Source organism: Volvox carteri, assembly GCF_000143455.1.
Source record: "Volvox carteri f. nagariensis unplaced genomic scaffold VOLCAscaffold_38, whole genome shotgun sequence".
NCBI classification, from domain to species: Eukaryota; Viridiplantae; Chlorophyta; class Chlorophyceae; order Chlamydomonadales; family Volvocaceae; genus Volvox; species Volvox carteri.
In genome coordinates this window covers 1,152,991-1,178,729 of record NW_003307581.1, presented here as the reverse complement: position 1 = coordinate 1,178,729, position 25,739 = coordinate 1,152,991, and the positions used below count along the sequence as shown (strand labels likewise).

At 56.6% G+C, this 25,739-nt stretch overlaps 6 protein-coding genes across 6 annotated transcripts in view; 3 read left to right on the top strand and 3 right to left on the bottom strand.

The window, feature by feature from the left end:
• amx2 (copper amine oxidase) overlaps positions 1 to 2,240 on the top strand; it is a gene marked incomplete at both ends in the record, with an annotated part of 8,515 nt that extends 6,275 nt beyond the window's left edge. Inside the window, 5 exons of the mRNA XM_002953818.1 lie at positions 373 to 522; positions 769 to 842; positions 1,160 to 1,323; positions 1,585 to 1,680; positions 2,010 to 2,240. Of these exons, the coding sequence (XP_002953864.1) occupies positions 373 to 522; positions 769 to 842; positions 1,160 to 1,323; positions 1,585 to 1,680; positions 2,010 to 2,240 (715 nt within the window). The remainder of the gene's footprint in view (positions 1 to 372; positions 523 to 768; positions 843 to 1,159; positions 1,324 to 1,584; positions 1,681 to 2,009) is intronic.
• A 3,946-nt stretch (positions 2,241 to 6,186) lies between these two features.
• VOLCADRAFT_94643 (uncharacterized protein) lies at positions 6,187 to 6,897 on the bottom strand (the record flags this gene model as incomplete). The annotated part of the gene is made up of 2 exons (XM_002953755.1): positions 6,187 to 6,493; positions 6,884 to 6,897. The coding sequence occupies 2 exons, from the start codon at positions 6,895 to 6,897 to the stop codon at positions 6,187 to 6,189; spliced, it is 321 nt and encodes a 106-aa protein (XP_002953801.1).
• A 1,197-nt stretch (positions 6,898 to 8,094) lies between these two features.
• Positions 8,095 to 9,837, bottom strand: VOLCADRAFT_94642 (uncharacterized protein; the record flags this gene model as incomplete). The annotated part of the gene is made up of 4 exons (XM_002953754.1): positions 8,095 to 8,298; positions 8,607 to 8,746; positions 9,056 to 9,159; positions 9,683 to 9,837. 4 exons carry the CDS (start codon positions 9,835 to 9,837, stop codon positions 8,095 to 8,097), a joined length of 603 nt encoding a protein of 200 aa, XP_002953800.1.
• Positions 9,838 to 10,314: 477 nt separating this feature from the next.
• VOLCADRAFT_118483 (uncharacterized protein) lies at positions 10,315 to 12,354 on the top strand (the record flags this gene model as incomplete). The annotated part of the gene is made up of 3 exons (XM_002953817.1): positions 10,315 to 10,388; positions 10,469 to 10,598; positions 11,001 to 12,354. Coding segments are annotated over 3 exons (1,558 nt in total), but the record flags the coding sequence as incomplete, so codon positions are not given.
• A 6,896-nt stretch (positions 12,355 to 19,250) lies between these two features.
• VOLCADRAFT_106142 (uncharacterized protein) lies at positions 19,251 to 22,491 on the top strand. The gene is made up of 7 exons (XM_002953816.1): positions 19,251 to 19,424; positions 19,505 to 19,634; positions 19,999 to 20,020; positions 20,686 to 20,796; positions 21,043 to 21,176; positions 21,623 to 21,779; positions 22,224 to 22,491. The coding sequence occupies exons 1-7, from the start codon at positions 19,351 to 19,353 to the stop codon at positions 22,286 to 22,288; spliced, it is 693 nt and encodes a 230-aa protein (XP_002953862.1). The 5' UTR covers positions 19,251 to 19,350; the 3' UTR covers positions 22,289 to 22,491.
• A 99-nt stretch (positions 22,492 to 22,590) lies between these two features.
• VOLCADRAFT_106141 (uncharacterized protein) overlaps positions 22,591 to 25,739 on the bottom strand; it is a gene marked incomplete at its 5' end in the record, with an annotated part of 8,119 nt that continues 4,970 nt past the window's right edge. Inside the window, one exon of the mRNA XM_002953753.1 lies at positions 22,591 to 23,158. Coding sequence (XP_002953799.1) covers positions 22,881 to 23,158 — 278 coding nt within the window. The 3' untranslated portion in view covers positions 22,591 to 22,880. The remainder of the gene's footprint in view (positions 23,159 to 25,739) is intronic.

Below are 25,739 nucleotides of genomic sequence, written 5' to 3'. Positions count from 1 at the left end.
GGGGGGGGGAAACCAGGACACAACACAGCAGGCAGGGTTTGGCACCGACAGATAAGACAGACAGACAGACAGGCAGACGGACAGAGCGAAACATGGTGGTATTGGGCGGGGTGTTTTTTCGCTTGTCGTGTGTGATCGTTCGTTCTGGTGTTGGATGCCGACCAACCCCTCAGCGGCTCTTTGCATTCCTTTCCGTAGCCCCTCCCCGCCCGCGCCGCATCGTCCTCCGCCGCCTCCGCCGCCGTACATTACCCCCACCTTTATATACGGCACCCGGTAATTTATCTTCCTCGCCTCACTTCAACTCCACCTTTCTAAAACCCGTCCAAAGCTCACCTTACCCGCCAACCCCCCCATACACACACATACCAGGGATCTGGTGGTTTCGGAGGTGGAGTCCGTACCGCTGCCCCCGGGCGGCCCCTCCAACCCGTACTGCAACGGCTTCCGAATGGTGGAGACCGAGCTGCTGTCCACCACCGCCGCGCAGAGGGTGCACAACTTCAACACGGCGCGGTTCTGGTGAGACGTTGGCGGGGACGTTGGTGGGAAGCCCCGCGTGTGTGTATGTGTGTACGTGTGTATATGTATGTGTGTATGGGGGGAAGCTGGTTAGGGTCGGGGGAGGGGAGAGGGCGAGGTTAGGATCCTTTTGACAAGTACGACAATTGACGTCTGGGCCGCGGGTGCAGGGTACGACTGTGTTGGTGACACGTGCCTGTGTATGTGTGTGTATGTGCGCACACTTCCCCCCTCACGCCCCCGCAGGTCCATCAAGAACCCTTTCAGCATCAACCCCGTCTCCAGGAGACCTGTGTCGTACCGCCTGCTGCCCGCGGCGAGTGAGTGCGTGTGTGTGGGGGGGGGGGGAGGGAGCACGGAGAGGGGGAACGGCGACTACAGCGGGGGTCTACGGAGAGTACGGCAGAGTGCGCCACCTCGGTAACTCATTCGGGAAGGTGGGGGATAGCGGAAAGTGTTGTGTGTTTGGATTGCGGCGGCGGCGAAGGCGTACGGTGTACGATAAGGCGATGAGAAAGGAGGGCTAGCTAGCAAGGGAGGCTGGTGCTCCCATCCTAATACACGCACACACACACACACATGCTACCCCCCCCCCACACACACACGCGCACACACACACACACACACACACCTGCAGGTCCAGCGATGATGGCCCACCCCAGCAGCCTGGTCGCCCGCCGGGCGGTGTTCGCCAGCCGGCAGCTCTGGGTGACGCCGCACTCGGACGCGCAGCGGTACCCGGCGGGGGAGCACGTGGTGCAGAGCAACCGGTGCATGGGGCTGGCGGAGTGGACGGAGAAGGTGAGTGTGTGTGGGGGGGGGAGTGGGTGAGTGGGAGTGGGAATGTATTTTGGGGTGGGGGAAGGGGAGTCGGAGGATAAGTGCATACACATACACACACATACACCTGCCGACTGCCTTCGCCCTTTCCCCCCCATCCCTTGCGCACGTACAGAGACACACACACGCATTCCCCCCCCCTTAACACACACGCATTCTCCTCCTCCCCTCCCCCCCTTCACATACACACACACACACACACACGCATGCACACACGCGCAGGATCAGCCACTCCATGGCGCGGACCCCGTCTTGTGGTATTCGTTCGGTGTGACCCACGCACCGCGAGTGGAGGACTTCCCGGTCATGCCCGTGGAGGTGCGTGGGGGGGGGCGGTCAGGGTGCAGGGAACGGGGGAGAAAAGGGTGGTGGAATTGCGGGGTGACCGGGGAAGCGCCGAAAAAGGGGGGCCCCCGTTCATTTGGCTATTTTTCGTTTAGGGGCCCTAAGCGCTTTCCGTACCTTCCCCTCAAAGCCTGTGTTTGCCGTACCCCTTCCCGAGTCTGATCCCCACCCCGCCAACCCCCTAGAGCTGTTAGGGCCCTTGTGTATTGGTTATGTCTCTCCCCCTCAACCCTCAACCCCCTCAACCCCCTCAACCCCCTCAACCCCACCTCAACCCCACCTCACCCCCCCATTGCCTTCAGGTGTGCGGCTTCAGCCTAAAGCCCGACGGCTTCTTCGCGGGTAACCCGGCCGTGGACCTCCCCCCCTGCCGCGACCCGGCAAGCAAGGAGGAGGAGGACGAGCAGCAGCAGCAGCAGCAGCAGCAGCAGCAGCAGCAGCAGCAGCAGCAGCAGCAGCAGCAGCAGGGGGCCTCGGGCGGTGGCGCCAATGCCAGTGTACCGGCGTGCTGTCTGCCGCCCTCTAAGCTGTGAGTGCCTTTGGGCAGGACCTTCGCATCACATCACCCCTTTTCCCCCCGGGGGGGGGGGGGGAGGAGGTGCTGCCGCCGTCTCGTCTCCACGGCTCTCAGGGCCTGAGGGGCTTGTGTGTATGTGTGTGGGCGAGTGTGCTTCTTGGAGCTCCGGGATGAAGGGTGGCAGCGGCGGCGGCGGCGATATATCTTTGTGGGGGCGGACAGCGGCGATGGATGTGATGTGATGTGTGCGGGTGATAAGAGAGAGGAGAGAAAAGGTGTTTTCATTGAAGACCTGGCAGCGGATGGTAGGTCAGGTAGGGTATCTCACGCACACGCGCACACACACGCACACACACATATGAATACAAATATGCTTCTGGAAAGGTTGCAGTGACAGCAAAATGGTGCGGTGGGAAATGGAGTGTCGATGGGGGGGCTGGGAAGGAGGCGAGAGAGAGAGGGGGGAGTGCGGCTCCATTAATGATTAATTGAGCACTGCCGCCGATATATCTGGATTGGGATGTGAATGCTGCTAGGTGGTTGGATGCGTATATTTGTACATGTGTGTTTGTTTCCTAGCACTTATGTGTGTGTATGCTGGTGGGTGGGGGGGGAGAAATACCACCACCAGACAGAACTGCAGCAGGGTGTCATTGTTTCGTGCGGGGGGGCCCCGCCGCGGCGTTGGGTTTGTGCAGCGTGTGTCCTGAGGCTTACGGGGGCGGTAATGCTCTAGTTAAGAGGAGCAAATGCTTTATGATCATAAGCTGTGTACATCATCAGGCAGCTTCCGTACGAAAACCGTGTTTTCGTTTTCCTGTATTTCCTAAAAAGCTGCTGGCCGCGTTGCATAATTAGGGGAATGGTCTGTTTTGGCTGTTGCCGCTGTAGCCGAGTAGCAAATGTAGTTTATATGAGTAGCGCCGTAAAATCTGACGCAGCTGTTTGCCATTCCGGCATCATGACTTTAACGTAATTTTTGCTGCTGCTTGTATGCTTATATAGCCAAAAACTGGTTCCGCGGGAAAGTCTGTTGTTGTTGGTGGTTGGTGGTGCAGTTGCGACAACTAATGCCTTCCCCTATTTTTATTGCCGTTTGTAGAGGGTGCGAAGTTCACTTTTGGGAAAGGCTGTTGTTATGGAAGGTGGCTGACCTTTCAGGAGGTCCTATTGCTCAAGAACTAGGCCTGCTGTTGTATAATTTTATGATGTTCTTTTTGGAGCGCTTCGCCGCAAAACTTATTTTGCTGTTGCGAAGTGTGTGCTGTGTAGATTATGAAGCCACAGCAGTGTACAACAGGGGGGGAGGGTCCGGGCGGTGTAGTGGTGCGGGAGAGGGGATCCTAGGGAGGGGATCCGCCCGGGCGCGGCAGGGCTGGCTTGGATTTGTTGTTGTTGTGCGTTGTTGCGAGTTGGGGAGATGTCGTGCAATTGAGAAAACGTGGGTACGGCGGCATTGTCGTACACCAAGCACGACGAAATTGGCAAATTAACACTTGTTTGTAGGCACAGGTTCCTTTGCATGCGCGGAGAGAGGAAAGGAAGAGAGCGAGCAAGGGAAGGGATACATCTATGCAATACACGAATATCGGAGATTTTATCTGGGACATAGAAATTTGAGAGAGTGCGGGAGGGGAGGTTTGCTGCACGTAGGGACATTGCCTTTTGGAGGTCGCTGATCGGAGGAGCTGCCTAAAGAAGGGGAGAGAGAGAGAAAAAGCAACGAAGGACTTCGACAGCCTCGGTCGCTCTCCCTGGTACACAGCTGCGTAATTAGAAAAAGGGTTAGTTCACGGCGGTGCATGTTCATGTAACGGTTCACTGTTGTGCCGGAATGATGACGATCCGGTTCTCTGTGTGTTGCGTGTAATCCTTGAAGCCGCTGAGTGTGTTATCCTTATAACCGCCTACATGCATTTACCAAAGTTGTAAAACACACACACCAAAAGCTGTAAAACACACACCTCCTTTGTTGTTACAGCGGGCTGCCAAGTTTCTATGCCTATGCCTATGCCTATGCCTAAAGCAAGGAAACCGAGCCAGAGGCCAAAGAACACACAAACAAGTGTTCGCCATTCTTATCGCTATCGCACAGTACGCAGGACCTACCGTGTTAAAGACCGCTTGTCCCACAAGCGGGCAGCTGGGCGCATGCAGCTGGTCTCTCTGATGAGGTCGGCTCTTCAATAACGGGCGCTCGAATTTCGACGTGGAGTGGGCGGAGAAGGGAATTTCCACAGCGGCAGCCGCGACAGCAGCCCCCAAGGGTGTGGACGAAGAAATGTCCTATGCACCCGGAGCTTCTACGGTTTGTTGTCATTGCCGTATCATTGCCGCATAAAGATATGAAGAGGGGGGCCTAGGCAATCGTGTTGCATGGGTTGAGCCTGCATACCGGCATACAATAGGTAGGCACTGCTGGTAGAGCACGTACGATTGCCCCCGGGAAATCGCGGGAATTAGACCTGTCACGGCCGATAATCTTTTCGATGGTGGTGGGTAAAGTGCTCCAAGTTGTTGGACGGTGGTGACCTGGATTAAAATTGACTTACATGTCGATCAGGAATGGATATGAGTCGTCGTCGATTCGGCAGATTCCGTTGGATGCTGGTGGTGGGTGCCGAACCCTAAGTGATTCACTGAGAAGTTGAATAGGGTGACTGGATGAGGGTGCCCCGAAATACCGGGGAAGGCAGGGTTTCGCCGGGTAGCAGCCACGGGTGAAGATATGGCCCCCATCATCATACCGGTAACGTTCATGTCGAAGATACCAGAAAGTTTCGCTTCCTGTGGGACTTGGTTGGTGCGAATCATGATGGCTGTGGTACACCCATCTGTATTGCCACGGGAGCTGCGTCGAATAGGTAATTAGCCTGCTGGGGCATCCTCCGGAATGCAGTTTGTTGACTTAGGTGCGACGGAGCGAAGCGATCGGAGTCTCTCAGTCTGGTTCTGTGCGACTGTCGTACAACCGTATTTGAGTGGCGAGTATAAGATGCTTCAGCATCTTTATTTCAGTCATTCGGCCTTTCACTCAGTAGAGCTTCAGCTCGTAGCTGACAGTTTGCTTAGTAATCTCGGACAGAGCATCGTGCTCGCCATTGAAGCCCTACCTCGTCATCACCTTCTCCTTCAAGTTCTTGTCATGTCATCTAAGGGATATGCCTAGCTTGGACAAGGAGCAATTGCAGCAGCAGCAAGGTACGGCCGCCCAAGATGGCGCCAATGTGGCGATCAACACTACCACCAGCCTCGCGGTCCCGCTATTAGTGAGGCCGGCGGTATCACCTTTTCACCACCGCTCAACCGTCCTTCTCCACCGGCTGGCAGCCCCGCGGAATATCACTCCACTCCAGCAACAAATGGCGGAGCAGAGCCAGCTCTTGGGCTCCATGGCTTAAGTAATGACAGCTGGCCAAAGTCCGGCAGCCACCATTCTGTCGCCAGCCCATGTAGGGCCGGCATCGGTCGCGCCCGACAAGTCAAAAAGAAGCAAGGACAAAAGGAAGAGGAAGGACGATAGCTCAAGTTCAAGTTTGTCATCGAGCAGTGACGGCGGGGCGCCGGAGCGGTTGCGGCGCCTGGTGGACCGCACCGGGGCTCAACAGCCTACAGACCCGGCGGGTTTCCGCAAACAAGTTTTCCACGGTTTTGCCACGCAGGGAAAGCTGGCCTTGGCGTTGCGGGCAGAGGTTCCGCCGAATGTGAAGGGTGCTATTAAAGTGCCGTGTGGAGGCCGGCATGGCGGTTACCAATGCCCTGGCGGCCGAGCTGGCCGGCTATGGACATTTGTTTAAGCATACTATGCAACGAGGACAAGGTTCGGGACAAGACCAAGCCCGGGAAACTAGTGAATGGAGTCAAGAAGCAAGCTCTAAAGCATGTTGCCGGTGCTGGCGGTCACAGCACAGGTGGAGACGGTACAGGTGGCCGGCCCTCACCCGAGCGGCTGGCAGTACGCTTTAAAGCTCTTTGACTCCACCTACTAGTTTTCTGGGCTTGGTCTTGTCCCGAACCTTGTCCTCGTTGCATAGTATGCTGAAACGAATGTCCGCAGCCGCAAGACCGTTGTGCAGTTCAGCCGCCAGGGCATTGGTGACCGCCATGCCGGCCTCCACACGGTGCAACATAGGTTCGAGGACTGTAATAGCGCCCTTCACGTTCGGCGGATCCTCCGCCAGCAACGCCAAGGCCAGCTTTCCCTGCGTGGCAAAACCGTGGAAAACTTGTTTGCAGAAACCTGCCAGGTCTTTAGGCTGTTGAAGGGCCCTGTGTCAGGAAATGGAGATGGTTGTTTTGAATGGGGGTGTCCAGGGAGATTTGCAAGGGGCGTGTACTTTTTGGAGTCCGAGGGGGAACAGCAGCAGCATGATTGATCTCTTCGTAGCATCACCCACCCTTTTCTTCGAGATGAACCAATTGCACATGCTAGACATTCCTGTCGCACTCACTAGCGAGAGTGGGTAGCCTCATGAGCGACCACTGCCCAGTGTTGCTCGAGTTGGGGGTGCTGTGCAAGGGCATCAACCCAACTAGAAGGGGCAAATGATACGAGAGCATGTTTGCCGCTGATGATGCCCCCACGGTGCAGCGCATTTCAGATGCTGTTAGCAAACTTGGAGGCGAACTTGATAGCACCGTGTTTGTTGAAGTACTCACTTGAGCCTGTTCATCTGTGTTGGAGAGGGTTTTTTGCAAACGGTGCCCGGTACCCAAGCATGTGAGGGAAGAAAAGGATGCACCCTGGTGGACCCAGGCATGCGCAGCGGCACGCAGCGACATGCTGCTGCAGAAGGCACATATGAGGCCACAGGGATTACTTGCTGATAAGCAGGCGCTGCATATCTTTACACTCCTGCGCTCACGGTACCAGAGGATTTGGAAGGAGGCAATGGCTGCCCATCGAGTGTCGCATTTTACTACGTTTCTTGGGGAGTGCAAAGGGGATCCACATGCACTGTGGCAGCAACTCAACCAGGGGGTGAAACCTGATTGCCCGATACGTGATGTCAACAGCTGGCGTGAGCTGGCGTGACTATTTTGGTGCACTGTACAACGAGATCAACACTTTTAATGAGGTTAGAGTGGATTGCATGATGAACCTCGTCAATGGGTGCTCACTTACAATACCACACGGCTGGGCTGGTGAGAGCTGCTTAGCCCAAAATCAGAGAGTAGCTGCTGCGGCGGCCCTCAGTGCCCCCTACAATCTGGTGGAAATGCGAGTCCATAAACATTCGATTTCTTCTCGCATAAAACTTTTTTTTGTTTACTTTTTCTCATTTTTTCTTTTTCCCTATCGACGGCGCTGTCAAAGCGGTTCATGAGTAACATCCATCCATCCATCAGATCTTACCTACGACCGCTGTAAAGCAAGCTAAGGGGGGCCAACAACAAATAATCCAAGGACAGACAAATTAGGACCTGATACTAGCGCCTAGTAGATTTTTTCATAAACCGGCGCAGAAGCTATCGCGTCGTTAGCCACATGCCACGCCTTCCAAGAGAGTCAAACGCTTCAAGATCCAGAAGCCCCGTTGTATGGCATACCAGTATGGCGTATTCTCATCTTCCCGAAGGATTGCCTCAGCATGTATGCTCCAGGCCCCGGAGCCCCATGCGCTAGATAGTGTGCAAAAGGGTTGCCAAGCCCCCCGTGGCTCGCCCGCTAGCTAGCCTTCCATTTCATTCAGGATACAGTATCATACAGTCTTATGCGCTTGCACACCATCGCCGTCGCGAAGCACTCGGGGAGCCACGCGGAACGAAACGGCTCTGTGCCTCGCCGTATGGTGCAGACCATATCCTTCCTATCGAACAGGTCTTCTTCCTGCACTCTTCTTCCATTTGAAAGGACTAACAATACTGTTTCAGGCCGTGGTCGGAGGAAATCCACCCAGCACGTAGATGGTACCGAAAGTGACTGTGACCGTTACGAAAGAGAAGCACAGCAGGTAGAGACCGAACGCAAAGCGTTTCGATAACCCCGTTGTGTTGGACACCCACAAGATGAGCCTCTCAAAGACGGGCGCCATGGCGATAGCCAAGCTGAAGCGAAGCGGACGTGCGAAGTTCTGCGGCATCGGCAGGGTCATCAATATTTATGAGGCAATCTCATCGGCAATCTCAGTCAGTCGGTTCGTCGGAAAAGTACCTTAAAGTACCTTCGCTGGCGTCAGGCACTCCCGGGGGCCGCTGGCGGCAGACGGAACGGCAACGGATTGCAACCCCACGCGCAGCAAACACGGAGGCATGGACACAACCACGCGCGTGCCGGCAGCACAACCCACATCGCGACCGACCACATGCACTGCAGAAATTCACTTGTTTGCTCCATTATATCATTATTGCTCCTCAATAAGGCAACGAAACACCAGCACACCTGGACGGTCCACAGGCCGGCGTAGAAGCCCAGGAACGCCGGCCATTGGCCCGCAGCAAGCGGCGACGTGCCAGTGGCCCTGACAAAGCTGATCCAGGCTATCCCCAGGCAGGTGCAGTAAGTAACGTTCGAGATGAAGCCTGAGGGGGCGTCCCAACATTGGGTCTTAAGCAACACAATCCTTCGAGTAGCAGCTTCGAGCTGGCATTGGTATGGCTAGCAGATTTCCCTGGGGTTACTGTTGGAAAGGCCATGTGGGCTCGGCATTACCTACCATTCCCGCCCCGACGCGAAGCCCAAACTGATAACTCCTAAGCGCTGTGTGTCCCATCCATCACATCACACATTCCACTCGTAATCCTAAACCGCTCCCTCCTGACCGTCATTCATTGTTTGCTTTTACAACGCCTTAACTATCTTCAGGCAGGCGGCCTAACTAGGCAACGCACCATAGCTCGCAAAGGCGCCCATGCCTAGCTGAGCCAATTTCTCCTTGTCAAGCTTGTCCCCGAGAAAGAAGCGCTTTATGCGGCCCAGCAGACCGGGACTCGTGCTGTAAGCGAAAAGGGCCGAGGGAAAGGAAAAGGGGCCAAAGCCATACAACGTGACTTGATAATTCTATTTTCCATTTTTGGAAAACCTTTCCCTGTGGGAAAGGGAAAGAGGTTCTGCGCAGTGTGGCTCCGAAACCGGGGGAATAGACAGCTGCGTCCCGACGAAACGTGGACCGCGCACAACAAGCTGCTTGTGTCGCCTGGAAAGGATGCTGCCTGCCTGCAGACGCTGCCTCAAGCTTGGCAAGGCTTCAAACGCCCGAATGCGACAATGGAACGCGGCTTTGTAATAATGAGGTACACGGAGGCCCAAACAGCATAGCTTAGCATTAGCTGGAGGCGCCTGACGGCTTTCCTACATCCCTCTGCACGCGCCCTTGTGGATCGCCATGTCGGAGCGACACTGCATACCGGCACAAACCGGACCGAGCCGAGCCATGTGGCCAGAACGGCCATTTACACATGTGGGGCCTTGAGGCCGAACGAGAATTTCAGGCTGGTGGCGGGACTGGTGCAGCCCACCCGTTTCCCGTTTCCCCCTCGAGGACGTCGTGTTGGCAGAGGTAGGGGAAGATTGCAGAAGATGGGGATATGCCACACGAGCTGGGTTTGTGCCTGTGCTGTTCCAGGTCTTGATGCACAGCCCCTCGTTGCGTTGCGTCAGCCCGGTATGTCATACCTTTTCCCCGCCACAGGTGTGGCGGACTGAGCAGGGTCGCCGTCAGGGGCGGAGGGTGACGCCGCTGAGGAGGAGCACACAAACGAAGCACCGCGCGCGTGCCATAATGGTGGGCGTGAAGTAAATGTTGTCAGAGAAGAGATGGACACTGGCTTCACTGTGCCCGGACATATCGCAGGCCGAGGTACAGCCACATGCTTATGTGTGCTAAGGACTGTCTGCATTGTCGTGAGTGAACAATCGCTAACAGTGAAAAATGGTATTGCAATTGGCCTTTATGCTGTCACTACGCACGCTAGTGTACGTTACAGTACCGTATGTTGCTTGGGGCAACATACCTTGTTGCGCGCAGCCCATATATAGTACGCGGTCATGATAGAATCGTTATAAAAGCATTATTATTAAAGAAGCTTGTCCGACGCTAATCCTTGAGTTCTCTTCCATCCGTCGATCGGCAAGCCCCCGGTTTGCGATTATGGCTAAGAACATCCTAATCGTCTGCACTTCCTGTGACAGGCTTGGAGATACCGATGAGCCAACGGGCTGCTGGTAAATGTGTCGTGTTGGCGTCTCGGCATCCGCCTTTCGCAAGCATTAACTCGGCAACCTACGTTTTTCCTGACGCTCAGGGCTGAGGAAGTAGTCGCGCCTTATTATATTTGGAAGAAGCATGGCTACAACGTCACTATCGCCTCCGTCAAGGGAGGTGAAGTTCCGATGGACGAGGCCAGTCTTAACCCGCCCTTCCTCACAAAGGAGGTAATGTCGACCTGTCGCTGTGTGACTCAATGCACATTGCGCTGCATCTCGTGCCGATTTAATTTATTGGTTAATGGGGCCCCTTAGGGGGAGGGCTCCCTTTCGGGGTTTGTCACCTGGTAGGCAGCTAAGCGCCCCTAATACCACCGCCAGCTATGGCGAGGTCCCCGTGCACGCGAGAGTCATGGAACGGGGACCCCAAAACGAACGGCGCAAGGCCTCACACGGGGAACGTAAACCCTCCCCGTCAAAATCGCAACAATTTGCAATTTTCTTCGGTAACGTTTCAGCAGCTCCAAAACGTTCAGATGCTGTGAAAGCTGCAAACTAATCAGGTGTAATGATAAATGGCGGTGCAAACCGTACTCCCCGAACCGTTCCTTCTCTCTAATCCATACCCAGGTGCTGTCCTCCAGTATAAAGGAATGCTACTTATTTATACCGGGCCGTAATCGTGCTGTCATGTATAGCGGTATCAACCCTTACTTGCCTGTAGCCAAGAAGCCATCGAAACCAAAACCTGACCTTAAGAAGACAGAAATCGTAGTGAAGGCACAGAAAAAAACTGCGGAAAACGCCGCCACAAAAGGACATGTGCCCTTGCTCGACACGCAGCCTGAGCAAGACGAAGGTCCCGTAGAGCAGTATTTCTATACTAACCATATACATGATGATGTGAATACCGTGGGTGAGGAGGATGCATCATCGGGTGAGGGTTCGGACATCGATGAGGATGATGGGCCTGAGGACGCGAACTCCCGCCAGCTAGTGGCGGAGGTATACTTTAAGTTCGTCCACAAAACCATCGCATCCCGTAAGAATCTGCTTCATCAGGCGGGGGTCACGTTTAGGAATGCAGTCACCGCAGCGGACGTCAGTACCTGCCCTACGTGCGGGGCCGAGAGCTCCGGCAACCCACTGTCTTGTCCGGTCACCGTGGTGACGTGGGATCAGCCTATTGAACTGGAGGTTCCTGTTCACTACTGCGGAACCTGCCGGAAGCAGTTCAGCATCCGACCTACAGCAGTGGACTGCCTTCAGGACTCGAATGTTAGCTGGGACATCAGCGATCGACGGGCCGGCATCGCTGTGGTCTGGTGGCACCAGTTGATCCTCCAGCAGTTTGACCAGTTGGCATTCTACACCCGCCATATCAGTGCCGACCGCTTCTGTGCTGCGATGGTGGAGAACTGGAGTTGCAACGGTTTTCAGGACTCCATTGCCACCACCATATCCCTCCGCAAACGCCTTCGGCAGGCGCTGTTGCTGTATCATTACCTTCAGGGGATGGAGGAGGATTACCCTGAGGGCTTAGTGGGGTGGTGCAACGGCGCTCTGAACGCGTGCCCGTGCTGCGGAGACGAGAAGACCTACCCGTCGAGGGGTTCAGGGTTCGCTCACAGCCCACAAGGCGAGCCTACTGGTATAGAGCCTGATGCAGCGGCAACATCGGGCGTGTGTAGAGTGGCTGCCGGCATCGGTGCAGGACAGGAGGTGGAAGGAGGTCAAGCACTTGAGGATGTGCATCCGGTCGGGGCAGAAGCAGACCACCGGCCTGCTGAGCTGTCCTGGGCTCGTACGCTGTGGGCTTCATCAGTGGAGGCAGCAGGTCCTGGCCCAGCTGCGATGCACTCGGTGCATTTCGATGCCAACTTCAAGCTGGACCTGCTGCCCCGGCCCAAGTACCACAAGACGTATGTGCAGCTACAGCGCCGGCGATTCTTCATTAGCAACGGGGTCATCCTCTCTGCCATCGGTGATGACTCTGCCGCTCAAGACGTTGGTCCAAACCACTGCTCCAACTTCCATGCCGATCGGGTGGTGGCACCCTTATCTAAGCAGGTGTGTCAATCTTGAAGGGGAAAGGGATGGAGGCGATAACCCACCAGGATGCACATCGGATAACGGATTCGCATTCATTGCAGAAACTGGTGACAGCTGTTGGTGTCGCCCTTTGCCGTCATGGAGTCCTCTTGAGGTTGTTAAATCTGTTCACGGGCGAGCGGCATGCATACTCCACGGCAGCCGTGCAGTCATTGCTATCAGCCGGTACTGCTGTGCAGTACTGGTGGTACGACATTGCTTGTCGATGGGGCCGGTCGTACGGCAAGTGGCTGGAGCAGCAAGATCCGGCGACACAGGAGGCAGGGCGGGGCATGCAGTGCCTCATTCCACCTTGGCATGTGTATGCGCACAGGTACGAAGCCCTAAACCGCAGGGATGTGGGCGGAATGTTGTTCAATTACATGACGTTGCCAATTTTATTGCAGTTTTGCCTGCCAGAAGGAGTTTGGGCATCACCACAAAGACGGTGTGGGACGCGGCACCGGGGAGCCAGCTGAAATCTTCAATAGCATCGTGGGCGGGCATGGCAAGTGCACGCGGTACATGGCGCCCGTGAACCGTGAATCCCACCTCGAGCGTGTCAGCCGGCTTTACTGCAGGCAGGTGGTCTTGGGGATGCCACATCGCCTTTGGCGGATGAAGACCCGCACTGAAGCTGCCATGGCGGGCTTGCCGTCACGTATTGGGGCTTTGGAGCAGAGTCTAGCCAAAGCACGCAAGGAGACTGTAGAGCAGGTAAATAAAAGAAGGGGTACGCGTCAATACAGCAAGTGGAAGCTTTGTGTTTTAGGGATAACGGTGCTCGTGATGTCTTTAGGTACGGGAGCGTGTAGCTGGAGCTGGAGCCAGCGGGAGCGGCGGTGGAGCACCGGCTGAGCCACCAGCCGACACAAGTGAGCAGTGGCGGGCTGAGTACGTGCGTCTGCGACTGGCACTCAGTGAGCTGGAGCGAACGGATGGGAAGGATCCGGGACCACGCACCCTGGGGATCGGCTTATTACTCCCAGGGTCGGATTCACTAACGATGCGGCAGCGCCCAGCCCTCATCCGCTCAGTTCGAGGCCAGGTGGCTAGCCTGGAGGCAGCACAGACTATTAACCGCGAGGTGTGGCTGCCAGAGTCAGACGAGTTCAAGAGTGGCTTCAGGATGCTTGTCCGCACCGAGGAGAAGAAGCTCTGCACTGAAATCGAGGTAAGGGATGGATGGCATACGTAAATTGCATGACATGTAATGACGAAGGTCCCTGCTGTACACAGGCTGCTGGTATGGATTACTACAGCTTGGAACGGGTGGTGGACCACCTTCATGGGCGGAAGAAGGAGCAGCAGCAAGCGATTCGCGATAAGCGTGCCACCAAGCAGCGCCTAGACCGGCTATGGGAGCAGCTGCGAGTTTGGTGTACCCAGCGTGGCAGCAAAATGTCGGAGAGCCAGCGTGCTGCCATTTGTGCGCCACTTGCCGCACAACGGGCGCTGAAGCAGAAGTACCCCTGGGACCCGGTTGCAGATGTCGCTAGGAAGGAATCTCTCATCAAACAGGAAGCCCGGCTGGTGCGCTTGCAGCAGGACCAGAAGCGGGCCATGGAGGAGTCCATGCTTCTCTTGCAGGAGGTTCCACGCGCCTTGCAGTATTACACGGCCCGAGTGCGGATTCTGGAAGCCGAAATGATGCGTCGACCTAGTGAGGGTGAACAATACCTGCTTGAAAAGCATCTGGCTTTCAATAGCCGCATGCTAGCTGCATTCACCTTCCTGTTAAACGGACATGTGCCAGAGGACGTAAGTAGGTTGCCACGGCTTGATGATAAGCTGGCTGACTAGCAGGGGGGGGCTGGTGACACTCGGGTGTTGGAATCTGGATTGGGAGATGTCGGAATCTGGACGCGCGCTTAGAGCCGTGGCCTTGTGAGGGTATTTAGGGCCTGTCTGCAAAAAATCAGCCCGAACGCTTGACTTTGGGTCGGGGCGCTAGGGCACTTGACAGCTGCAGGGGGGGGGGCTGGTGACACTCGGGTGTTGGAATCTGGATTGGGAGATGTTGGAATCTGGACGCGCGCTTAGAGCCGTGGCCTTGTGAGGGTATTTAGGGCCTGTCTGCAAAAAATCAGCCCGAACGCTTGACTTTGGGTCGGGGCGCTAGGGCACTTGACAGCTGCAGGGGGGGGGGCTGGTGACACTCGGGTGTTGGAATCTGGATTGGGAGATGTCGGAATCTGGACGCGCGCTTAGAGCCGTGGCCTTGTGAGGGTATTTAGGGCCTGTCTGCAAAAAATCAGCCCGAACGCTTGACTTTGGGTCGGGGCGCTAGGGCACTTGACAGCTGCAGGGGGGGGGGCTGGTGACACTCGGGTGTTGGAATCTGGATTGGGAGATGTCGGAATCTGGACGCGCGCTTAGAGCCGTGGCCTTGTGAGGGTATTTAGGGCCTGTCTGCAAAAAATCAGCCCGAACGCTTGACTTTGGGTCGGGGCGCTAGGGCACTTGACAGCTGCAGGGGGGGGGCCTGGTGACACTCGGGTGTTGGAATGGGGGACTGCATTCCGGTTGCAAGCATTATTGCCGTAGCCAGGGTTTACTCGGCCTCAGTTGTGAACACTAGCCAGGTCATGCGGTCAGACAAGGTCATGCATTCCCCGACCTTGCTGTTTGAATACTCATTTTACACACACAGCACGATCATCCAATATGCAATCGTTCAGAATCCCGTCACTCTCCCCAAACCCAAGTCCTAGATTAACCCTCAGTTCACTTGGTCTGGTTCCTGTTAGACCCCCCACGCTCTCTCTGTAGCAAAGCCGCGAGCTTGGCGCCCCTTCCCGGGCGTTGGCTCCGGCCGCCCCTGTTCCCCAGCTGGCCAGCCCCTGTTGCTTGCTCGCCCCCCTTGGTTGGCTGCTCGCCACCCCCAGTCGCCTGCTCGCCACCCCCAGTCGCCTGCTCGCCACCCCCAGTCGCCTGCTCGCCACCCCCGGTCGCCTGCTCGCCACCCCCAGTCGCCTGCTCGCCACCCCCGGTCGCCTGCTCGCCACCCCCGGTCCCTGGCCAGCCGCTTCCGCCTGCTCCCACCAGCTCCCCAGCCCTGCCTGGGGTGCTGACACCAGGGGATCCCAGGGTGCCAAGCTCGCTCGGCTCCTCACTGGTGCTGATATCCCCCCCTAAGCTCTGTGACACGAACTCCTCATCATCTACTCCACTCTCACCCCCTGATGCACTTGGTGTGGAGCTGTCGCTGACCTCTTGCTCCGTGATCTGCCTTGGCGGCCGCCCAGGCCCGCGACGCTCAAGCATGCCTGCACCACGCAGGATGTCGAGCACTGGCTTCTGCTTCCAGGCCCCGGCCATGTCCAGCACAGTGCTCTCCACAGCCTCCGCCTCTGAGGCGCCCGCCCGCAGCAACTTGAAGTGCTGCAAAATGTATTCAGCCTGTGTGCGAAAGACACTGTCGATAAGACTACAGCCTTTCTCACAGCATTACGATTACAGTGGACCCACAAAAGGCTCAGTGGTGCACCCGCACCTGAAAACTACCCGTACTAAGCACCCTTGCTGTTGCTATGAGGCACCCACCGTACCTGATCTGGTGTAGGCTGGCCCCAGCGGATCCCCTTTGAGCGCATCAACCCCTTCACCATCACCGCGGCGTCTCGCTTGTGACAGCCCAGCTGCTCGGCGATTCGCGTGATCCCGACCTCCTTCTGCACATTGCTGCCGTGGTTCTGATTGAAGGCCCACTCAAGGTCAGTTTCGTTGATCAGGGCACGCGGCACCTGCTCTCGCTCACTCTCCTCCCCGCTGCCTGGTGATGAGCCATACCACATTGACATTAGTACAATGGACTGGCAGTAGTTCACTGACCACAGGCAACATGCTAGATAGAAGTGGGGCTGACGGCACATGCAGACCACAAACACCCCAAGAAAAGGCACACGGTGAACTACCCCGGGTGATCATTATCGCCCATCGGAACGTGGAAGGGGCAACCAAAAAGCACAGAACCGGGAAGGGGAAGGGGGAGGGGGGAAGGGGAAGGGGAGGGGGAAGGGAGAGGGGGAAGGGGAAGGGGGAGGGGGAAGGGAGAGGGGGAAGGGAGAGGGGGAAGGGAGGGGGAAGGAGCCCCCACCTGTCACCGCACCCATGCCAGCAGCTTCAGTGTCATCATCGGGCTCCTCTGATGACTCAAGGCTGCATTGAACCTTCTTAGCCCGCGCCTTAGCCTGCGTGAATGGGTCCACACATGGGTGCATATGTCGGTGCTGACAAACAGGAATGATAGCATATCAAATCTGGGAGGCCCCTACCTCGCGAAGCTCGTGTTTCTCGCGCTCCCAGGCCTCCTCCAGCCTGCAAAATCATAACGACCATTCCATGTTTACTGTGTTATCTGTAGGTATATGTCGACGTGATGGTACATGCTTGTGCTGCTCGGCTTTGCTTACCCCTTCTGTCGCTGCTGGAACTTGTTCCCAAGGTCGGGAACATCCGCCGCCCATGCTGCCAGTTTCATGTAGTGCTCCTTCCCAAAAGGGAGCACCATGAAGTCCACGACTGGAAGGTCTTGCGGGAAGCCCAAGATCTCACGCGCTTCCGCACAGTGACCTCCACAGCCACACCTGCCCTCCTCGTTGTCGGTGATGATCCAGTGCCGTGACGCCCTGTCCTCCCCTCCATTGCCCCGGTTGCATAGCTTCTCTTTCCAGCTGGCACGGAAATGCTTCTCAAGCGCCGGCTTGAGAACCATACTCCACGCAAGCCGCCCGACCTTCCGCCAAAAGTCAGACGGTGGCATTGCGTGTTGACCCTTCAAGAACCGCCTAGCACGCAAAGCAACTCCCGCGGGAGGGCTGAGCAGGGCCAGCTGCGCGCACGATCTGTCTGCTAGCTGGTTCACTACCCTGTCGAACTGAGGCCTCTTGAAGGCCCCATACCGGCGAACTACCACCCGGTTTTGCGTAGGAATTGTGTAAAACAATAATGCCCCAGTATGCTGCTTAATCGGCCCAGTGCCGGCGAAGCTCTCCGGTGGATGCTCCAGGTCGAAGACTTCTTCCAGCCGGTTTGCGCAGTTTTTAGCTTTGTCACGAACTTGATCGCGAGCGGTTCTCTCCTGAGAAACGGGAATGGCAGCGGTCGTCTAGCTTGGCGACTGCGCCCGTAACGACCAGCTGTCATTGTCAAACTCACTCTCGGCGCCATTTGAGCAGTGCGCAACCTCACGTCCAACGTAATAGTGCACGTGCAATTGTAAAATAAATGTCTGCGTTTGCAAACGGTAAGAATGCGAAACGCGTCTTTCAAAGTCGGTCTGGCACTACGATAACAGGACCTAAATCCCTGATCTTACGATAACAGCTTTACGTATCCTTGCAGTCTAAGGTTATGAGGGTATCCCCAAGTATGGTAACTGCAAAGGTTGGTTTTGAAACTGCTTTCGTAACCATTATGGATTCTTTGAATCCATACCTAACAATAAGGCTTCGTACAGCTGCACATGACCGCTTCGAACCTTTAGGACAATGGGTAGCTAGATACAACGTTTCTACGACAATGTGATTACGGGTGCTGGTTGACACTTCCGCGCATCTGCGGATCTGCCATTCTCGTGCGGGAGACGCCCAGCTTGCCAAGCATTCATCTGAACGTTTTGGAGCTGCTGAAACATTACCGAAGAAAATTGCAAATTGTTGCGATTTTGACGGGGAGGGTTTACGTTCCCCGTGTGAGGCCTTGCGCCGTTCGTTTTGGGGTCCCCGTTCCATGACTCTCGCGTGCACGGGGACCTCGCCATAGCTCGCCAAAGCCATACAACGTGACTTGATAATTCTATTTTCCATTTTTGGAAAACCTTTCCCTGTGGGAAAGGGAAAGAGGTTCTGCGCAGTGTGGCTCCGAAACCGGGGGAATAGACAGCTGCGTCCCGACGAAACGTGGACCGCGCACAACAAGCTGCTTGTGTCGCCTGGAAAGGATGCTGCCTGCCTGCAGACGCTGCCTCAAGCTTGGCAAGGCTTCAAACGCCCGAATGCGACAATGGAACGCGGCTTTGTAATAATGAGGTACACGGAGGCCCAAACAGCATAGCTTAGCATTAGCTGGAGGCGCCTGACGGCTTTCCTACATCCCTCTGCACGCGCCCTTGTGGATCGCCATGTCGGAGCGACACTGCATACCGGCACAAACCGGACCGAGCCGAGCCATGTGGCCAGAACGGCCATTTACACATGTGGGGCCTTGAGGCCGAACGAGAATTTCAGGCTGGTGGCGGGACTGGTGCAGCCCACCCGTTTCCCGTTTCCCCCTCGAGGACGTCGTGTTGGCAGAGGTAGGGGAAGATTGCAGAAGATGGGGATATGCCACACGAGCTGGGTTTGTGCCTGTGCTGTTCCAGGTCTTGATGCACAGCCCCTCGTTGCGTTGCGTCAGCCCGGTATGTCATACCTTTTCCCCGCCACAGGTGTGGCGGACTGAGCAGGGTCGCCGTCAGGGGCGGAGGGTGACGCCGCTGAGGAGGAGCACACAAACGAAGCACCGCGCGCGTGCCATAATGGTGGGCGTGAAGTAAATGTTGTCAGAGAAGAGATGGACACTGGCTTCACTGTGCCCGGACATATCGCAGGCCGAGGTACAGCCACATGCTTATGTGTGCTAAGGACTGTCTGCATTGTCGTGAGTGAACAATCGCTAACAGTGAAAAATGGTATTGCAATTGGCCTTTATGCTGTCACTACGCACGCTAGTGTACGTTACAGTACCGTATGTTGCTTGGGGCAACATACCTTGTTGCGCGCAGCCCATATATAGTACGCGGTCATGATAGAATCGTTATAAAAGCATTATTATTAAAGAAGCTTGTCCGACGCTAATCCTTGAGTTCTCTTCCATCCGTCGATCGGCAAGCCCCCGGTTTGCGATTATGGCTAAGAACATCCTAATCGTCTGCACTTCCTGTGACAGGCTTGGAGATACCGATGAGCCAACGGGCTGCTGGTAAATGTGTCGTGTTGGCGTCTCGGCATCCGCCTTTCGCAAGCATTAACTCGGCAACCTACGTTTTTCCTGACGCTCAGGGCTGAGGAAGTAGTCGCGCCTTATTATATTTGGAAGAAGCATGGCTACAACGTCACTATCGCCTCCGTCAAGGGAGGTGAAGTTCCGATGGACGAGGCCAGTCTTAACCCGCCCTTCCTCACAAAGGAGGTAATGTCGACCTGTCGCTGTGTGACTCAATGCACATTGCGCTGCATCTCGTGCCGATTTAATTTATTGGTTAATGGGGCCCCTTAGGGGGAGGGCTCCCTTTCGGGGTTTGTCACCTGGTAGGCAGCTAAGCGCCCCTAATACCACCGCCATCACCACCACAACAATGACAACTACGAAGCAGAGGATGCCTCTTGCGGCGACAGCATCTGCCCAGGACCCATTCTGTGTCCGTGGTCTTTGGCTGTGCTTGTGCATGTGCATGTCTTGAATTGTCCAAACAATACGTCAAAAATTTATATTTATTTGACGTTTGCACCCCTGCCTGATGCCTGCGCCTGGCTCATAAACATGACTGTCTTAGGTCGAGGAGTTCTTACTAGATGGTGAGTCTGCATGCCGTGCCGTGCCGTGCAGTGCAGTGCAGTGCCTTGCTGTACCTCATGTGCGTGTGCGGTTTGTGTGAAAGGGGTGGGGGTTTAGTGAAGGCTGCCTTGTTGACCCTCGAGTTATCGCGCGCGCCTACGCAGTGACAGACCGATGCCGATACCAGCACTGCATGCACTCGTCCCGCACCCTTCTCAGCCCTCGTCCCGCACTCGTCCCAGCACTTATCCCCACATTAGCGTACAAACCGAAAGCACGAGGTATCTATCCAGGAAGCTAAAAAACGGGTAGCGTTGTAGCAGTTTGGACATCAGAAAATTTTCAGAATTATATAACTGGCACTCGCACATCCTTTTAGGAACATGAAGCCTCCAACCCTCTTACCTCCCAAGCACTGCGGCGCGAACCGCTTTCCCCACCGCCTCGCCCACTTTCTTCCGCTGACCGACGGACGGACGGACGGACGGACGAACCGCAAGAGCACATTCAATTCTATCCGTCTGTGGCAAATACGTTTTGATTTGCATTTCGAAACATGGGGTACATCTGAAGGTCCTCCTCTTCCCCCTCCACCTCCACATTTGCTCACCGCTATTCCCCGGTCGGTGTTCCTCTCGCTCGGCTCTGCTGCTGCTGCTGCTGGTGCTTCATCGTGTGGAAATAGACGCGGCCATGAAGGGCCTCATGGAGTCACTGCCGCTGTCGCAAGTCACGGCGGCGGGCTACGATGCGGTGTTCCTGCCCGGAGGTCACGGGACCTGCTGGGACTTCCCAGGTGGGCCAGACGACGTGTATGGATCACGTGGGGGAACACGTGGATTCCAACACATGTATGCCACTTGGACGTCGAGGTGGATGAGATATATTTCCTTGAATGAATCGCGATGAGCCCTTCCGGGTCCTCCGCTTCAGTACTCCCGGGTCCACTGCCTACTACTGCTACTGCTACTAGGGGACATTACTTCATGGAGACTGTGACCGCTGTCCGCCCGCGGCTATGTCCCCACTGCCCAACCAACAGATAATGCCGAGCTTCTTGCGTTGTTGTCGCAATTCGTGGAGGCCAACAAGGTCGTGTCCGCCGTCTGCCACGGGCCCATGGGTTTGGTCAATGTGAAGGGGCCAGATGGGCAGCCGCTGGTGGCTGGGAAGAAGGTGGGGCCAGCAGCTGTGTGTGTGAGCGACTGTGTGTGTGTGTGTGTGTGCTCCAGGCCGGGCAAGGCTGGTGTCCTGTCAGGAGCTCCCAAGGAATCAGCGGAATAGGACAACCTGTAAACATTGTGTCCATGGACGGGATGTGCGGAGTTAGGGGTGTGGAGGGATGCTCTCTGGCCCCCTTATGGGTGTCGAGGAGGGCACGAGGTGGCGGGGTCAGGGCGGGGGGGGGATGTCAGCCCTCCTCTTCATGCCCTGTGCCACCCCTTTCGGGAAAACAGTCCGGTGCGCGGATTCGGATCCGTGACTAACGGCGCTTAACCATTCACAGGTCCATTCCCTTCCTGGCCCCCTGGTCCATTGGTCGCATGAGAACAAACTCTTGAGTCTTGCTCCCTCCCCTGGATTGGATTCGGATTTGGATCTATCCCGCGCTGTATGTCCAGGCAACATGCTTCAGCGACGCGGAGGAGTTCGCCGTGGCTAAGGAGAAGCTGGTCCCCTTCCTGCTGGAGACGAGGCTGAAGGAGCTGGGGGCCGTGTTCCAGAGCGCACCGGAGAAGTGGGCGCCTTTCGCTCTCCGAGACGGCAACCTCGTAACCGGTAGGTGCGGAGCAACCGGTAGCAACATGCGACCTCTCCGTCCCCCGTACTCCCCCGTACATTGCTGCACCCGGCGACCGGTGTGCGACCCGGCCTTGCATGGCCACGCCGTTTGCGGGCTGAGCGAGCCTGATGGCCTGATGGCCTAGTTTCAGCAGAGACCCGCAACGGGTGACAGTTAACCTACAGATAGGAGGAGGTTGGAAGTGAGGGTGGAAGCAGATCCCGCAGCAGGAGAGCTCTCCTATCAGGTACCGTCGACCAGGGCCGCAGCCTGAGGTGCGACCTTCAACCTGCCAACTGCGAGAAAAACACACTAGGCAAACCAGTCGGGGGACCGCCAAGCTCCTCCTCCTCCTCCACCGTCACCATCCCCAGGTCCCCCATCTCGAGCGGTCGTTAACCTGCTGTCGTGCAAAAAAACTGCCGTTATCCCCCGAACAGGTCAGAACCCCGCTAGCTCAGCCCGTGTAGCTGAGCTGGTGGTTGAAGCGCTCTCCAGCGCCTGACTGCCGGTGTCCGCTGCTGCAGTCGGCTGCGGGGCGGGGACACGGCCGTGGGGCCTGGAGCCCCCCCAGCACCTCCCACAGGGAGGCGGCCTGGACAGCGGCTTTGCACGCATGATGTACGCGCTGAACACGACGGCAGCCGCGAAGACTGCTAACAGGCAGCAACAACAGCAGCAGAACCTCTCGCGGTGACGGCGGCGGTGGCGGTGCGGTGCGCCGCCGCCGCCGCCGCCGCTGCTGCTGCCAACGGGAGATTCGCCTTGGCGGCGCTGTAGCTCCGGAGGCCATGAGGCGGCAGTGAGGGGGTCGCGCGTGGGGTGTGGCGATGATACGACAGTTGGGTTTCGGATGTTACGTACGGCAGCAGGTTCGTGGCGCCGAGAACTGTTTGAGCTACGGTGGCGGCTCGTGGTTTGGTTGAGCCCCTTGGGGCAAGTTGGGGGTTAGAGCGCCAGCCCTTATGTCCCGCAGGCGTGCAAGTGATGTGCTTGGAGGGGCTGAGCAGTCGGTGCAGAGAAATGGAGTAGTAGCTGTCCGGTGACATGGAATGTTGGCGGGCGAGACATCTGCTTTACCTTGGGGACCGACTGCTTCAGCATTTATATGGTACGATGATGACGGCAGATGGCTTTGCCTTACTGTGACAGAACGCACCCGCCTGTGGCGGTGGTGGTCCTGAGGAAAATGGAGCGGTGTCGTACTCGCCTGCGTGGTGGCCAAAGCAGTGGCCTCGCGCACAGTAGCCGTTCATTCCCCCCTGCGGTGGTGGCGATGTAGCACCTGAATGAGTGGGTGATGCCGCTGGGTGGTGTGTGACACCGTTGGTTGCAGCGGAGTGTGCGGAGGTGGTTTGGTCCGGGGTGGCCTCGTCTGTGCAGTGCGGTGGTGGGGTGGTGGGGAGGCACGAGATGCTGCGCTGCGCTGCGTTTGTAACGGGCGCCCGGGGGAGGGGGAGTTCACAGAAGGGGCCCCTCCCCCCGGGGGTCCTGCGACTGCGGCCGGGTCTGGCGGGTCTGGCGCCCCGCCGGTCTGCGTCTGCGATGGATGGCCCTGCGACACGGCTCTTCGCAGTTCGTTCCGTGCAAGCGCGCCACCCGCCACCCGCCATGCGCGCTTCCTAAGATGAAAACCATTGTTGTGCTGCACCACCGTGAGCCATACCGGAACGATGACCGTAACTGCGTACATATGGCATCTCATAATTTGTAAGCACAACATATGACATCTCTGCTAAGTGAACTTGGTTACATCAGCCCGCCGTGCACTGCCGTACATGGTAGGTGTCTCAACCTCTTGACGCTGTGCATGCGAGTTGCTGATACGTTCGTCTTTAGGCGCCTGGCCAATCCCGCTCGTCCAGTTCGTTACATCATCATTAACGGAATTCCCTGCCTCGAGGGCACCGGCTGATTGACGAACTGACGAACTGACGGACGGACAAGCGACTTACCCCTAAACGTTACCCCTATATTACATCGCCAGCCGGGGTATCCGTTACCCCAGGGAGGGCCATGCAATGCACGATTACGGTAGGAAAGGCACATGCAGCGGCTTGCAACACAGTGCATGCAAACCCTCTCTCATCCCCGGAGTCCAATCCTCGACGCCGGGTACATAATCCAGGGTGCACCTGCCTACCTGCCTGCCTGCCTGCCTACCTGCCGGTCCGACGACACCTCACCACGACCGCGTTTCGTTAGATGCCGCGAAGGTCCCAACCCAACCCAACAACCGCACTAGGTAGACAAGGTAATTAAGCCTCAAGCTGCGCGCCTCTCGCCATCAGCACTACGATCCTCCCCCTACGGTGCCTCATCCCATGACCCTACGTGCACCACGTTCAAGCAAACTCAATTTGACTACATCAGCAAAAGAGCGCACGCAGCTCGCGCACGTGGTTCAGGCAAGGTGTCCTCCTTTTCAGGTTTTTGTAATGGGTTGGGGTATCATACCCCAACAATATTTGGCCCCGGCGTCGCCAACACATGACAAATACACGTGTGTGTCAAAGCGGCTGGGTCGGGTTATTGCGCAATTTAACTCAATTGCGCGGAAGAATTATTATTAGTTTAGTATTAGATGCAATGTTAAGTGCGCTCTGCAAGGTCCCCTAGGACCCGCAACGCACGACACGAGTCCCCCACACACATTCCCAAACGCAGCGTTTCCTCCCAGGATGAAGATGTGCATGCTAAGGATTTCTTCTGCAAGGTCGGTTCCGACGGAACCTTATGTACGATATGTATTGAAGCTCTGAAGTTACTTTGGCCCTAGTCCCCTCCCCTGCTAGACCTTGGAACACAGGGTTTGACCGCCACCCAACCGTAAGTCATCTCCAATGCAGCTCAGGTTGACTATTCTAACGATGCAATGCATTTTTTCAAGATGACCTACCTGGCATTCATGTTCAACACAGCTGAGTCATACATGCTCAATATGTACTGCAATATGTGACATCAACTTTTTGTGCAGACCTCCGTGTCGACTGCGACACGTCATATCGTGTAGCAGCGAGACGTTCAGGCTCCCAAGGCACGTAATGTCGCCCGCGCCCTGAGTCCACTCTCCCCGGCTGCTGGATGAAGCCTCCGAGGCTGGTCTTCCACCCCGAATAGAAACCCGCCAGGCGATGCCTATCAAAAACAAACCGATTCACATGCACCGGTGCACGAGTACATGCTGATTGCCGTCACTTGTGCATATTCACAGGATTGCCGTGAGCTTGCGCAGCGTACAATATGAAAACCGTGCCGTAAACAATCATGTGATATGTCCCATGCAACATGTCGCGTGAATCAAACCGAGGTGTACTTGTGCCTGGAGAACTGCGTCCACATCACACATCACACAGCCACATCCACATCACATATGACACAAACATCAAACAAATGCAGCCACCTCACAAAAAAGGACGTGTTGCACAAACCCGTGCCCAACACAGTCACACCTTCAATGCCCCAAACTACAGGCCCGCGCACGGCCTGCCGCTGCAAATCACTGCCTTCGCAAATCATCCCCCCGCCCAGCCTATTCATCTCACACCCTCTCCAAGCTTCTGCACTGTCTACCAATAATAGTAGTCGCCGGTCTTTTCTTTTTGGGGCCTATCGTAGTCGACAGACGCCACTGTGGCTGGAGGGCGCCGCTTCAGTGCTGGTGGAGACCGGCCAAGAAGTGGAGACCGGGCAGGGGGTGGAGACCGGCCAAGAAGCGGAGACCGGGCAGGGGGCGGAGACCGGGCAGGCGGCGGAGGCCTTGGAAAGGGTCGGGGCGAGGGGGGGACAGGAGTAGAGGGAGGGAGCGGCTGCGGGCTGGGCGGGGGCGGACGTCCTCTGGGTGCCCGGGGGCTCCTCTGCGGCCTCGATGGCGGCGGGAAAGGGGGACTGAGTGGCGGCGCGGTGGGCAGCGATGGAGGCGGCGGGAAGGGTGGAGGTGGGGAGGGAGGCGGTGG